Source organism: Bombina bombina, chromosome 3, assembly GCF_027579735.1.
Source record: "Bombina bombina isolate aBomBom1 chromosome 3, aBomBom1.pri, whole genome shotgun sequence".
In the NCBI taxonomy this organism is placed as follows: Eukaryota; Metazoa; Chordata; class Amphibia; order Anura; family Bombinatoridae; genus Bombina; species Bombina bombina.
The window spans coordinates 190,815,806-190,830,977 of NC_069501.1; the positions used below are offsets into that span (position 1 = coordinate 190,815,806).

Below are 15,172 nucleotides of genomic sequence, written 5' to 3' on the forward strand. Positions count from 1 at the left end.
ATTCAGCATTGGGAGATTGCTGCTTCTGCCTGCGCCCGGCCTGAGTGTATTATGAATTGGAGTCTTTTCCATACAGTGGATCTGCAGCCACAGATTTCTCTGCTTTGAGCTTTGTTGAAAAGCATACCTAGGTAGGCTCAGGTGCTGCGGATTGGTGGCTGCACATATATGCTTTATGTTATTGGCTCTCTCATGTGCAAATCTGTTTCTTCAACAAAGGATACCAAGAGAATAAAGAAAAATAGATAATAGAAGTAGATTGGAAAATTGTTTAAAATGGTATGCCCTATCTGAATCATAAAAGAAAAATGTTGTGTTTCATGTCCCTTTAAGAATAATGGATGAAACAGCATGTTCACCAACAATACAAAAATAAGGGTTAGATAGAGCACATCTTTACAAGCCGTAAAAATGTCAAAATGTAAATATGCATGGGTGCATTTCAATTTTAAATAGAAGCATGTGTGCAATATATTTCCATTAACAAAAATGCTTCTAGTAAAAGTTATTACTGTTTTTCAGTGGCATATGCACATATGCTGTGAGCTGTGATGTAAAATATCATTGGTCATCTTGCTCCCAATCCTGGTAGGAGAAGGATCCTTTGCAATAATAGTGAATCTATTACTAGGTACTTAATATATTTTGAACTAGCCATTAGATGGAGATTAGAAAGGAATATACATCTGTTTAAAGGGATACTAAACCCACATTTTCTCTTTCATGATTCGGATAGAGCATGTATTTTTAAGCAATATTTAAGGTTACACTTTCTTATTGGTGGCTAAATGTAGCCACCAATCAGCAAGCGCTATCCAGGGTTCTGAACCAAAAATGGGCCGGTTCCTACGCTTTCATTTCTGCCTTTTCAAATAAAGATACCAAAAGAACAAAGAAAAATTGATAATAGGAGTAAATTAGAAAGTTGCTTAAAATGACATGCTCTATCCGATTTAAGAGAACATTTGGGTTTAATATCCCTTTAAATACCAGTTTAATACATTATTAATTAACTATGCTGAATCAGTCCACAGTCTCTTTCCTTACATGTACAGTACATGTGCAAACAACAGTTTGTGCTATAGTATTAGTTTACAATTGGTTAGCAAGGCTCATTTTGTTCTGGGGGACAAGAAAATCAGTGAAAATACAAAATAGAAAACAAAAATGTTTGGGGAAACTCTAAAGGAGTGCTGGAATAATACAGATTGTAAAATTGTGAGAATTTCTGAGAGGGGGAAGTTGAGAGACTGTATATTTTGTTATATAAATTACTTTTTCAGAAATAAAAGCAGCTACTAGCCAGGCCAAAATATTACTTGCCACTTCTGATCCCACTCACTACCCCCGCCCTCTGCAAATGTGCATCCATTTTGAAACACCTTGTGGTGCAGTAATTTAAACAAATTAAACTAATTAAATAATGCTACATACAGTAATACATTAACAGAAATACGTGCATAACATTTAGTAACATCAACTAGGGTTATGGGGAAGACTAAAGCTGGATGGAAAAAGAAAGAGTGCTGACGATTCTTTTTTTTTTTCTTCTAAATAATTCTCTTTCCATTCTCTTAAAGGGACAGTCTACACCAGAATTTTTATTGTTTAAAAAGATAGATAATCCCTTTATTACCCATTCCCCAGTTTTGCATCACCAACACAGTTATATTAATATATGTTTTACATCTGCGATTACCTTGTATCTAAGCCTCTGCAGAATCCCCCTTATCTCAGTGCTTTTGACAGACATGCAATTTAGCCAATCAGTGCAGACTCCTAAATAACTCCACGGGAGTGAGCACAATGTTATCTATATGACACACATGAACTTGTACGGTCTAACTATGAAAAACTTTCAAAATGCTCTGAGCTAAGAGGCAGTTTTCAACGGTTTAGAAATCAGTTTTAGCCTACCTAGGTTTAGCTTTTCAAAAATACCATAGAGGGAACAAAGCAAATTTAATGATAAAAGTAAATTGGAAAGTTGTTTAAAATTGCCTGCCCTATCTGAATCATGAAAGTTTAATTTTGACTAAACTGTCCCTTTAACTATTTTTCCACTTCTCTCTTCAATCTCTCTATTTACCCTCTCCCTTCTCTCCCAGACCATCTTTATTTCCCCTCTCTCATATCTCTTAATGCTTTATTTTTTCTCCACTGTCTCTCTTAACCCCTTAACGACACGAGTCGTACAGGGCACGTCGCACACAACCTGGTCTTTAAAGACCAGCGACGTACCCTGTACGACGTTGGGGAATAAAGCGGCTGGAAGCGATCCTGATCACTTCCAGTCGCTTTACGGTTATTGCAATGATGCCTCGATATCGAGGCATCCTGCAATAACATTTTTCCCCCATCCGATGCAGAGAGAGCCACTCTGTGGCCCTCTCTGCACCGGCATCGATGGCCGTAATCGTTGGTGGGTGGGAGCTGACGTGGGAGGCGGGTGGGCGGCCATCGATGAAAGGCTGAAGAGAGGGGGGCGGGATCTGGGGTGGGGTTGTCGGGAGCGCATGCACGTGGAGGGAGCGGGTGGGAACTGCTACACTACAGAAAAAACATTTGATATAAGTGGCAGCAAGGGGGGATAAAATCCCTAATAAAAGTAAATCTAAGGGATCTGGGAGGGGGTGGGGGATTGGTCTGTGGTGGTGGGGGAAGCTACACTACAGGAAAAAAAACTAAAAAAAAAAAACATTTTTATATGCAAACTGGGTACTGGCAGACAACTGCCAGTACCCAAGATGGCTCCCAGTAAGGTAGAGGTGGAGGGTTAGAGAGCTGTTTGGGGGGGGGGGGGGGGGGGATCAGGGAGGTTGGGGGCTAAGGGGGGATCCTACACAGCTGCATATGTAAATATGCTATACAATTTATTTATTTTTAATATACCTTTTTAGTACTGGCAGACTTTCTGCCAGTACTTAAGATGGCGGGGACAATTGTGGGATAGGGAGGGAAGAGAGCTGTTTAGGAGGGATCCTGGGGTGTGATATGTCAGGTGGGAGGCTGATCTCTACGCTAAAGCTAAAATTAACCCTGCAAGCTCCCTACAAATGACTTAATTAACCCCTGCACTGCTGGGCATAATACACGTGTGGTGCGCAGCGGCATTTAGCGGCCTTATAATTACCAAAAAGCAATGCTTTTTCATGTCCCTTTAAGAATAATGGATGAAACAGCATGTTCACCAACAATACAAAAATAATTTATATCTTCGCCCAAGGGTTAGATAGAGCACATCTTTACAAGCCGTAAAAATGTCAAAATGTAAATATGCATGGGTGCATTTCAATTTTAAATAGAAGCATGTGTGCAATATATTTCCATTAACAAAAATGCTTCTAGTAAAAGTTATTACTGTTTTTCAGTGGCATATGCACATATGCTGTGAGCTGTGATGTAAAATATCATTGGTCATCTTTCTCCCAATCCTGGTAGGAGAAGGATCCTTTGCAATAATAGTGAATCTATTACTAGGTACTTAATATATTTAGAACTAGCCATTAGATGGAGATTAGAAAGGAATACACATCTGTTTAAAGGGATACTAAACCCACATTTTCTCTTTCATGATTCGGATAGAGCATGTATTTTTAAGCAATATTTGAGGTTACACTTTCTTATTGGTGGCTAAATGTAGCCACCAATCAGCAAGCGCTATCCAGGGTTCTGAACCAAAAATGGGCCGGTTCCTACGCTTTTATTTCTGCCTTTTCAAATAAAGATACCAAAAGAACGAAGAAAAATTGATAATAGGAGTAAATTAGAAAGTTGCTTAAAATTACATGCTCTATCCGATTTAAGAGAACATTTGGGTTTAATATCCCTTTAAATACCAGTTTAATACATTATTAATTAACTATGCTGAATCAGTCCACAGTCTCTTTCCTTACATCGCTTCCAGTCGCTTTACGGTTATTGCAATGATGCCTCGATATCGAGGCATCCTGCAATAACATTTTTCCCCCATCCGATGCAGAGAGAGCCACTCTGTGGCCCTCTCTGCACCGGCATCGATGGCCGTAATCGTTGGTGGGTGGGAGCTGACGTGGGAGGCGGGTGGGCAGCCATCGATGAAAGGCTGAAGAGAGAGGGGGCGGGATCGGGGGCGGGGTTGTCGGGAGCGCATGCACGGGGGCGGCGGGCGCGTGCACGCGGAGGGAGCGGGTGGGAACTGCTACACTACAGAAAAAACATTTGATATAAGTGGCAGCAAGGGGGGATAAAATCCCTAAGAAAAGTAAATCGGATCTGGGAGGGGGTGGGGGATTGGTCTGTGGTGGGGTGGGAAGCTACACTACAGGAAAAAAAATTTAAAAAAAAAAAAACATTTTTATTTGCAAACTGGGTACTGGCAGACAACTGCCAGTACCCAAGATGGCTCCCAGTAAGTTAGAGGTGGAGGGTTAGAGAGCTGTTTGGGGGGGGGGGGGGATCAGGGAGGTTGGGGGCTAAGGGGGGATCTTACACAGCTGCATATGTAAATATGCTATACAATTTTTTTATTTTTTTTAATATACCTTTTTAGTACTGGCAGACTTTCTTTAACCCCTGCACTGCTGGGCATAATACACGTGTGGTGCGCAGCGGCATTTAGCGGCCTTATAATTACCAAAAAACAACGCCAAAGCCATATAAGTCTGCTATTTCTGAACAAAGGGGATCTCAGTGAAGCATTTACAATCATTTATGCCATACTTGCAAAAGTTGTTTGTAAATAATTTCAGTGAGAAACCTAAAATTGTGAAAAATGTAATGTTTTTTTTTATTTGATCGCATTTAGCGGTGAAAAGGTAGCATGAAATATACCAAGATGTGCCTAGATCAATACTTGGGGTTGTCTACTACAGTGTTTTTCAACCTGTGTGCCATGGCACACTAGTGTGCCGTGAGAGATCCTCAGGTGTGCCATGGCAGACTGACAACAGTGTGACATATTTTTTAAACTTTGCTTGTTTTTTACTCCCAGTGCAGGGGTAGTTTGTAGGAGGCATGGCATAACAGCACAATACATACAGTATGTGTGTGTTTGTGTGTATGTGTATATATATATATATATATATATATATATATATATATATATATATATGCTGTATTAGGCTACAATGTGTGATTTTTTTTAAATTTTGGTATGGTGGTGTGCCACAGGATTTTTTAATGTAAAAAAGTGTGCCACGGCAAAAAAAAGGTTAAAAATCACTGGTCTACTACACTACACTAAAGCTAAAATTAACCCTAGACGCTCCCTACATGCTCCCTAATTAACCCTTTCACTGCTGGGCATAATACACGTGTGATGCGCAGTGGCATTTAGCAGCCTTCTAATTACCAAAAAGCAACGCGAAAGCCATATATGTCTGCTATTTCTGAACAAAGGGGATCCCAGAGAAGCATTTACAACCATTTGTGCCATAATTGCACAAGTTGTTTGTAAATAATTTCAGTGAGAAACCTAAAGTTTGTGAAAATATTTGGGAAAAAGTGAACAATTTTTTTTTATTTGATTGATTTTGGTGGTGAAATGGTGGCATTAAATATACCAAAATGGGCCTAGATCAATACCTTGGGACGTCTTCTAAAAAAAAAATTATATACATGTCAATGGATATTCAGGGATTCCTGAAAGATATCAGTGTCCCAATGTAACTGTAGCTAATTTTGAAAAAAATTGGTTTGGAAATAGCAAAGTGCTACTTGTATTTATTGCCCTATAACTTGCAAAAAAAGCAAAGAACATGTAAACATTGGGTATTTCTAAACTCAGGACAAAATTTAGAAACTATTTAGCATGGGTGTTTTTTTGGTGATTGTAGATGTGTAACAGATTGTGGGGGTCAAAGTTAGAAAAAGTGTGTTTTTTTTCCATTTTTTCCTCATATTTTATCATTTTTTTTTAAAGTAAATGATAAGATATAATGAAAATAATGGTATCTTTAGAAAGTCCATTTAATGGCGAGAAAAACGGTATATAATATGTGTGAGTACAGTAAATGAGTAAGAGGAAAATTACAGCTAAACACAAACACCGCAGAAATGTAAAAATAGCCCTGGTCCTTCAGGGAAAGAAATTTAAAAATGGCCTTGTCCTTAAGGGGTTAAAGGGACAGTATACACTCATTTTCCTATAACTGCATGTAATATACACTACTAGAAAAGAATACGATGCACAGATACTGATATAAAAATCCAATATATAACTGTTTAAAAACTTACTTAGAAGCTCTAAGTTTAGCTCTGTTGAAAAGGTAGCTGGAAAGCCCACTGCAAGTGGCAAATAAGACCCTCCCCCCCCCCCCCCCCCCCCTTCTTTTGCATATGAAAAGGAGTAGGTAGTTGATGGTATTGTCATAAAACTTTGGGGCTTGGTTAGGAGTCTGAAAATCAGAGCAATGTTATTTAAAAATAAGCAAAACTATACATTTTTCAAAAACAAAAAAAACTTTATGGACTATATAAATAGATCATCTACAAAACATTTAAGCAAAGAAAAAATGAGTGTATAATGTCCCTTTAACTATATCTTCTCTACACACACATTTCCTCTCCAATCTCCCTGCCCTCTGTCATTGGTACTAGAAGATCATACATTCTGCAACTACAGTGTGTTAACATACATTTACTATCTTTCAATTGTCCATGGCGAGTGGAAATTATATACCCATACACACATATATACATGCACAAGCGCATATAGACATACACACACCCCAGGGACTACTATTGTGCCAGAAATACTTACTGGTTATCTTTTTTTTTACTGCCTCTCTAATTAAGATAGTTTGCTGTTTGATGTCCAAACCATTTTCAAAAAGTTACAGCTCAACTGCTGCTTAAATGTAGTTTACTAAAAGTGTTGCAGGTGTAACTTTTTCTAAGCCCTAATACTGCCACAATGGGTTTCCCTCTCCCCTTTACTTATAAAGGTGGTTTGTTATGATTATATCACTTAATATTCTCTGAAGGAACTGACCATTTATAAGACATTACACAAGTTCAGAAGCCCATAAGATACTAAGATACCTGCATTTTAACAACCTAAAAGGTACAGTCTACATCAGAATTTGTATTGTTTAAAAAGATAGATAATCCCTTTATTACCCTAACCAACAGTTATATTAATTTTTGTTTTACCTCTGCAGACTGCCCCTTATCTCAGTGCTTTTGACAGACATGCAGTTTAGCCAATCAGTGCAGACTCCTAAATAACTCCACGGGAGTGAGCACAATGTTATCTATATGACACACATGAACTAGTACTGTCTAACTGTGAAAAACTTTCAAAATGCTCTGAGCTAAAAGGTGGTTTTCAACGGTTTAGAAATCAGTTTGAGCCTACCTAGGTTTAGCTTTTCAAAAATACCACCAAGGGAACAAAGCAAATTTAAAGGGACAGTCAAGTCCACAAAACCTTTAATTTTTCAAATAGGGCATGTAATTTTAAACAACTTTCTAATTTACTTTTATCAACAATTTTGCTTTGTTCTCTTGGTATTCTAGTTGAAAGCAAACCTAGGAAGGCTCATATGATAATTTCTAAGCCCTTGAAGGCCGCCTCCATTTTATTTACTTTTCACAGCAGGGGAGAGCAAGCTCATGTAGGCCATATAGATAGCATTGTGATCACGCTAGTGGCAGACACTGCACTAATTGGCTAAAATGCAAGTCAATAGATAATAACTAAAAGTCATGTGATTAGGGGCGGTCAGAAGATGCTTAGATACAAGTTAGTCACAGAAGTAAAAAGTGTATTAATATAACAGTGTTGGTTTTGCAAAACTTTGGAATGGGTAAAAAAGGGATTATTTATCTTTTTAAACAACAAAAATTCTGGTGTTGACTATCCCTTTAATAATAAAAGTCAATATTTGTGTCCTTAGTGGGTCCATAGATCTTGTAAAGGTGTTTGCCACCATGTTTAATTTTGTATTTATCTGTGTAAATTACTAAATTTTTATACATATTACTGTTATATAGACTTGACTACATAGAGAATTTGTTTTTATCAGGGTTTTAAATATAAAAGTCTACCCATTGCAAAGTGTATTCACTAAATTAGGGATTGCATAATATTGTTTATCTGTTTACATTTAAATAATTTTACTAATACATTCTTACCTTGAACAGGCAATTCACTTATTCTCCTGGTAAAAGTATTACGACACCCAGGTGCTTTCGCTCCACTGTCTATCTGAACCAACAAAAGAAAAGCATTACTAGGTGTATATATATATATATATATATATATATATATATATTTACATCATCAAGGCTGAGGACCCGATGATCTAAAGCTCTCCGCTCGGGCAAGATTGTCTAAGCAATCTATGCTTAAAAAAAGCCCCCGGATATTTAATTTTTCTCCATCCTGGCAGGTTTTTGATCATCAGACCCTGAGTTGTTACCAACACATGACAAATTTAGAAAGCAACATAAACCTATTTTATTTTAATAATTCTACAGGTATATAAGTAAAATTCACCCCTAGCTAGTTTTATAGGGTTGTCAACCCCTGGTGTTAAAAATATCCTATAAATTTACAAGTAAGTACATAAAAAGTTAATATGTAATTGATTTAGAGGCATGTCCTAGAAACGCGTTGTCGTCGTGTTTAGTCTGGCCAGACACTAATCAGGATTTTGGAGAGATTGTAAGTCTCTAGACTGGGAAAGTATTCTTGTTTTTAGTTTGTGTTGTCAAATTGTTTTTACTTTGTATATTTGCTAGCCTATGAACAATAGAAATTTTCATTTTCATACTTTTTACAGTATTTTTAAATATTTTGATACTTTTTTTATACTTACTTAGGTAATAATATTTGTTCTAAAATATCAGCTATAGATAATAATTACTATTATTTTCATTGGTTCAATATAAGTTTTTTATCTTTTAGAGTTCATTGCTACATTTTTGCTTTGTATATGGTTTAAACACCACAAAGAATACCTACTTCATTAGTATTCATTACATATTCGGAAACAACATTCTTTTGATCCCTTGCAGTTTCAGACAATCTAGGCTCCAGGTATTGTTTCTCTATGCAACTTTTTGTAATTGTTTCTCTGTCAGTTACTTCGCCGTTTAATTGTTTTTCAGATTTCTCAACAGGAATGGAAGCATTCGATATATGGGCCACGTTTTCTATGCTATTTTTATCAAGAAATTGTTTTTTATTCGGGTAATTACACTCCGCAATAGTTTCTTGAGAGCTTTTTAATATGGGAGTGCGTGAAAGCTGTTTACCACAAGGGATAATATTATCTACTCCACTGACACAAGACTGGGCGATTGATTTAAATAATTCCTCAAACAAGTCCCCCTGAAAGGGATCAAATGCCTGTGACGGTAAAAGAGGCAAAATCCCTGGGCCTGGCGTCCGTGGAAGCTGCTTTCCTGTGTGCAGGATATTTCCGGGGGAAGGATAGGCAGACCTCTTTGGTTGTTGCAGACATTTTACAATACTATCCAAAGCATCTTTCTGCTCCATCTTTTCTTAGGTTTGTAATTTCTCCGAGGACACTTTCTACTTGGTCAGAGACAGCTTTTTCATTTACATGCAAAACGTTACATCCTGCTGAGACAGGATACAAAAATGAAATAATGTTAAAACAAATCACAAGAAAATAAAACTGGTTTGGCACTATTTGTTAAAGAAAGGTATTCACACATTGTAAAAGTATTTGCTTTGACGTTATTATTTAGATCAGTGACTGCCAACTTGGGGCCGCATACAAATTTATGGCCATTAAAGGGAAAATGAAACCCAAAATCTTTCTTTCACGAATAAGACAGAGCTTGCAATTTTAAACCATTTTCCAATTTACTTCCTTTATCTAATTTTCTTTGTTCTCTTGGTATCCTATTTTGAAAAGTATACCTGGGTAGGCTCAGGAGCAGCAATGCACTAGTGGGAGCTAGCTGCTGATTAGTTGCTGCACATATATGCGTGTTGTCATTGGCTGACATGATGTATTGAGCTAGCTAGTAGTAGTGCATTGATGATCCTTTAGCATATAATACTAAATTAATTAAAGGGATACTGAACCCAGTTTCATTTTCGTTCATTTAGCCACCAATCAGTAAGCAATACTCAGGTGCTGAACCAAAGATGGTCTGGCTCGTAAGCTTTGCATTCCTGCTTTTTCAAATAAAGATACCAAGAGAATTAAAAAAATTGATAACAGGAGTAAATTATAAAGTTGCTTAAAAATGCTACTCTTTCTGAATCATAAAATAACAAATTTGGGTTCAGTATCCCTTTAAGTAAATTTGAAAATAGAAATAAATTGTAAAGTTATTTAAAATTGTATGCTCTATATGATCATGAAAGACCTATTTTGGGTTTCATGTCCCTTCAAACACAGAAATATTAGCTGTCCAGGGACACAGCATCAGATCTAGATAAGATTGCTGGGTACACTATTTTGCTGTTCTCCCCTCCTCATTGCCGCATATAAGAGATCTAGTAAATTGCAGCCACCACGCTTCCCCTCTGCAAGAAGACCCCAAGGCACACATTCTTCAACCAGTATCACAAACGCTAGTGCACGTTCTTAATTTCTATTTATTCAAGGCATTACAAAAAGCTAATCCTGCCAGCCAAGTCTACCCTAAAGTCCACCAGTTTGCCATCCCTGATTTAGATAAACAGATAACTGTGAGCATAGGATCACTCGAGTAAATAATAATTACTTCTTATGTATGTGTAATATTATTATTACACATATAAACAATAGAGATTTGACCACTTGTCTGCCCCATATCTGTAATGCACTATGGCATAGGAGGCCTTTTACATTTAACTTACACTCAAGGACTTTTAAGTGTCCAGTATTTTTGTGAAGCTTTTAATGAACAGCCTGATAAAATATTGGACTGTCTGGTTGAATAAAGGACACCTGGCAACAACCCTAGAGACTGTACAAATCTTAAATGGCTGAATGGTGCTCGTGACCAGGGCTTGAACTATTTATCACCAATGAACAGTCAGAGAACATAAATTATTGGGGTTTCCTGTCCCTTTAATATTTAACTCATGATTCAGATAGAAGATTCAATGTTAAACAACTTTCAAATTTACTTTATTATTAATTATGCTCTAAACTCTTGTTATCCTTTGCTGAAGGAACAGCATTGTACTATTGGCAGCTAGCTGAACACATCTAGTTAGCCAATCACAAGAGACAAATGTATGCAGGCACCAATCACTAGCTAACTCCCACTAGTATAGGATATGTGTGTATTCAGTTTCAACAATGGATACCAAGAGAATAAAGCACATAAATGTACAAAAAAGAAATCACAATACAAACAAACATTTGAAAATAGAAGTGATTTTAAAAGTGTATTAAAATGACATGCTCTATCTGATTCTTGTAAGTTTAATTTTGACTTTCCTATCCCTATAAATGGACACAAAGGTACCTTTTTTTGTGCATTTAAAAATCTATATTTGTTTATTGTGAAACAGAAGTTGATGTACTGATATTTTGTGTGTGTATAATTGTGAGGAATGTCACTGCACCAATAAATCAGTGGGAGTTCTGCTTATCAGTCAATATGCAATCATTCCATAACCTCACAACCTAGGTTAACACCTTGGCCCAAAAAAGACGTATATATGCATTGTGCGGTACTTTGGCTATGGTACCGCACAACGTATACATACGTCGGAGCTTCAGGAAGCTGCTGCAGCCTCGGCAATTAAGCTCCAGGCATCTGCCCGCATATGGAACCGGAGTGTGATCGGTGCTCCAGTTTCATATGAGGGAAGATGCCAGATTGTTACACACAGTGACACTGTCTGTGTCACTGTGTGTAACGATCATCTGCCGATACCGGTGTTCTAAAATAAGTCCCGACTTGCAAGAATGCAGGACCTGCGTCACTTCCGGTGATGTGACATCAGCTGTTGGAGGTGTGTGGCGCTCACTGCGCATGCGCAAGTGACCCAACCTCTGAAAATCAGCTGTTTCAGTAGCAGCAGAGGGTCGAGGAATTATATGGAGATTAGCCTTTATTGCGCATGCGCTCCCGACACACTCCGCGCATACACACGGCATCAGAGGGTCCAGGATTTATACAGGCAAGTTGCCTTTAGTGCGCATGCATGCGGTGATGTAAATGGGGGTGAAAATGAAACCCATACCATTTGAAATAATATAAAAAATATGTGAATCCCAAATGATCAACACTTAAAGTATATGGCGGATTCCATTAAAAAACGTAATGTATAGTGTCACGTGGCCCCACAAAATCTAACGGTTGTGTCTGCATAGAGTGATCGGACCTAAGGTTTATGGAATGAACCATTTACAGATTTAAATAAAAATTTAAATCTGTAAATGGTTCCTTCCATAAACCTTAGGTCCGATCACTCTATGCAGACACAACCATTAAATAAATTGTGTGGCCACGTGACACTATACATGAAGTTTTTTTAATGGAATCCACCCTATACTTGTAGATTATTTGGGATTCACATATTTTTCATATTTTTCCAAATTGTATGGGGATTTTTTCACCCCCATTTACGTCACTGCGTGCATGCTCACTGAAGGCAACTCGCCTGTATAAATCCTGGACCCTCTGATTCCGTGCGCATGCGTGGAGTGTGTCGGGAGCACAAGCGTAATAAAGGCTAATCTCCATACAATTCCTCGACCCTTTGCTGCTACTGAAACAGCTGATTTTGAGAGGTTGGGCCACTTGCGCATGCGCAGTGAGCACCACACACCTTCAACAGCTGATGTCACGTCACCGGAAGTGACGCAGGTCCCGCATTCTTCTAAATTGAGACTTATTTTAGAACACCGGCAGGACGTGTGGGAGGGAATCCGGGATGTGGGTGGGCTGTCCAGCAGCGAAGGGAGGGGGTGCGGAAGTGCAATGGCCCTAAATTTAAAAATATAAATAAAGGGAGAGGGAGGGAAGGGCGCTACGCTACAGAAAAATGGTGGGGGTCCCCTAACTAATGATTGCTCGGGGGACCACTGCACTACAGAAACTGGGAAAAAAAAAAAAGTACTGGCACCCCATTTACCCTCAAACAAAATACAGCCATTGGCTAAATAAGGGATTTAAATCCTGAGAGAAATCATTAGTGCAATTGGGTAAACTCATAAATAAAAATGTGATAGGGTTGGTGCATAAAATTATTTAAAAAAATAATAATTAATACCCTTTGTGGTCCTTTGTTGGAATATATCCGACAAAGGGTTTTAGCGCATGCGCTCAAATGTCGGATATATTCCGACTTTTCCGCTTTTGAATTTCACAGCTAAATAGCTACATCTAGCGGTGACTTGCTATTTAGCTGTGTAATTCAAAAATATTGGGGCGAAAAATAATTAAAACCTGGTTGCTGCAGGGTTTATTTAATTTATAGGACCGGAAAGGGTTAAACACTAAATGTAAGCATTTAAATAAATTAGTTTAGGATTTTTTAAAGGCCAATAACAGTCGAAAAATGACAGTCTCTAATTCCATTGAGCATATAATTTTAAGACTATTGACCCAACAATATTGTGTTTAACCCCTACAAAGGGGTTAAACACACAGTAGAAGTGCTGCTCTGGACCCATGGAGCACTGTTTAAGGGATACTAAACCCAATTTTTTTTTTTTCTTTCATGATTCAGATAGCGCATGCAATTTTTATCAACTTTCTAATTTACTCCTATTATGAATTTTTTTTTGTTCTCTTGGCATCTTTATTTGCTAATAGCCACCAATCAGCAAGTGCCACCCAGTGTGCTGAATCAAAAATGGGCCGACTGCTAAGCTTAGATTCCTGCTTTTTCAAATAAAGATGATATCAAGAGAACGGAAATAAAATGATAATAGGAGGAGTAAACTAGAAAGTTGGTTAAAATTGCATGCTCTATCTGAATCATGAAATCAATCATTTGGGTTTAGTATCCCTTTAAATCCTGATCCTCAAATCACACGTAGCATATGTGCATATGCTGAACCAGCAATAACCTTTACTAGAAGCATTTTTGCTAATGGAAGTACACAAAAAAGTCTGCTATTTAAAATCAAAATGAATTCATGCAAATTGCAGTGGACTTACTTATTCAATTGCTACATATTAGATACACTTAAACTTTAGGGAAACTGTGCTCAAAAATGTTATCGTGTGAATATGAAAGTGCAAATGTTTTATGACATTTGTTTTCGTAAAATCTGTTTCTGTGCCGTTCTTGGATTATATTGTTCACTGACTGATATAGACAAGTTCCACAAAAAAGGTCGTTTATTCCGCACGCGAATAAGCAATACAAAAGCAAATTCGTGCATTTTAAACATTGTCTTGGATGGAATAAAAGGAATTTTGGCCATCACAACCTAAACTAAAACAAAATCATATTTACGAAAAACACCACAAAACATGAAATAATTATAAACTATCCGGAACAAGCACGAGTAAAATCTATTGGTTATCGTGCAACATGTGACTAATCTGTACCAAACATTCATGGGAAGGGTAGTTCTGAATGCTTTTATCCTTGGCGCTTAAAGCTCAGCGATGCTTTGTCTACCATTGTGTAATTTATGATCACAAACTAGTCGAAAAAATATGATACTGTATATTTATATATTATAGTTTACAACTCACCACGCAGGACCCTTTTCGTCTTCTTGCCAATTTAAAACTCGTTTTCCAGCAGCTGATTGGAAAACTTTGCAAGCGTTCCCAGTGGTTGGCTGCGCATGTCAAGCTCAGCGATTGGTTGTTTTTATTAACAAATCAAACGCTTCTATTTCTATGACGTCCCGGGACACTGCTTTACATATTGATACATACTGACCCCTGCTGCTCAAATATAGATATAACTTGATTAGATTATAGATGTTACCATTTAATCACTCACGTGACCAGTTTATTATTCTGTTTATAAATAAAAATGCCGTTATTTTTACCAAGATTAGGAGAGCATATTTTTTTTTTTTTTTTACTAATATTCCAAATCCTTCAAAATGTATTACATCGGAGAGTATAGATAGATTACAGTGTAAATCGGATCTATATATATTTACATAAGACAGCAGTTGATCATTTCTACACAATCTACAGTGAAGTTTGCAATTTAGTGAATCCTTTATCTGAAAAATGCGGACTGTTGTAAAACTATAACTTTCTAATGATACTGACCAAAGAAAACATCCTA

General features: G+C 37.4%; 1 protein-coding gene across 1 annotated transcript in view; it reads right to left on the reverse strand.

The window, feature by feature from the left end:
* The window catches only part of LOC128653018 (uncharacterized), a 42,160-nt gene extending 27,461 nt beyond the window's left edge, over window positions 1-14,699 (reverse strand). The window contains exons 1-3 of the mRNA XM_053706054.1: window positions 14,620-14,699; window positions 8,951-9,574; window positions 8,119-8,191 (exon numbers count right to left, since the gene is read on the reverse strand). Coding sequence (XP_053562029.1) covers window positions 8,119-8,191; window positions 8,951-9,487 — 610 coding nt within the window. The 5' untranslated portion in view covers window positions 9,488-9,574; window positions 14,620-14,699. The remainder of the gene's footprint in view (window positions 1-8,118; window positions 8,192-8,950; window positions 9,575-14,619) is intronic.
* Between the last annotated feature and the right edge of the window lie 473 nt (window positions 14,700-15,172).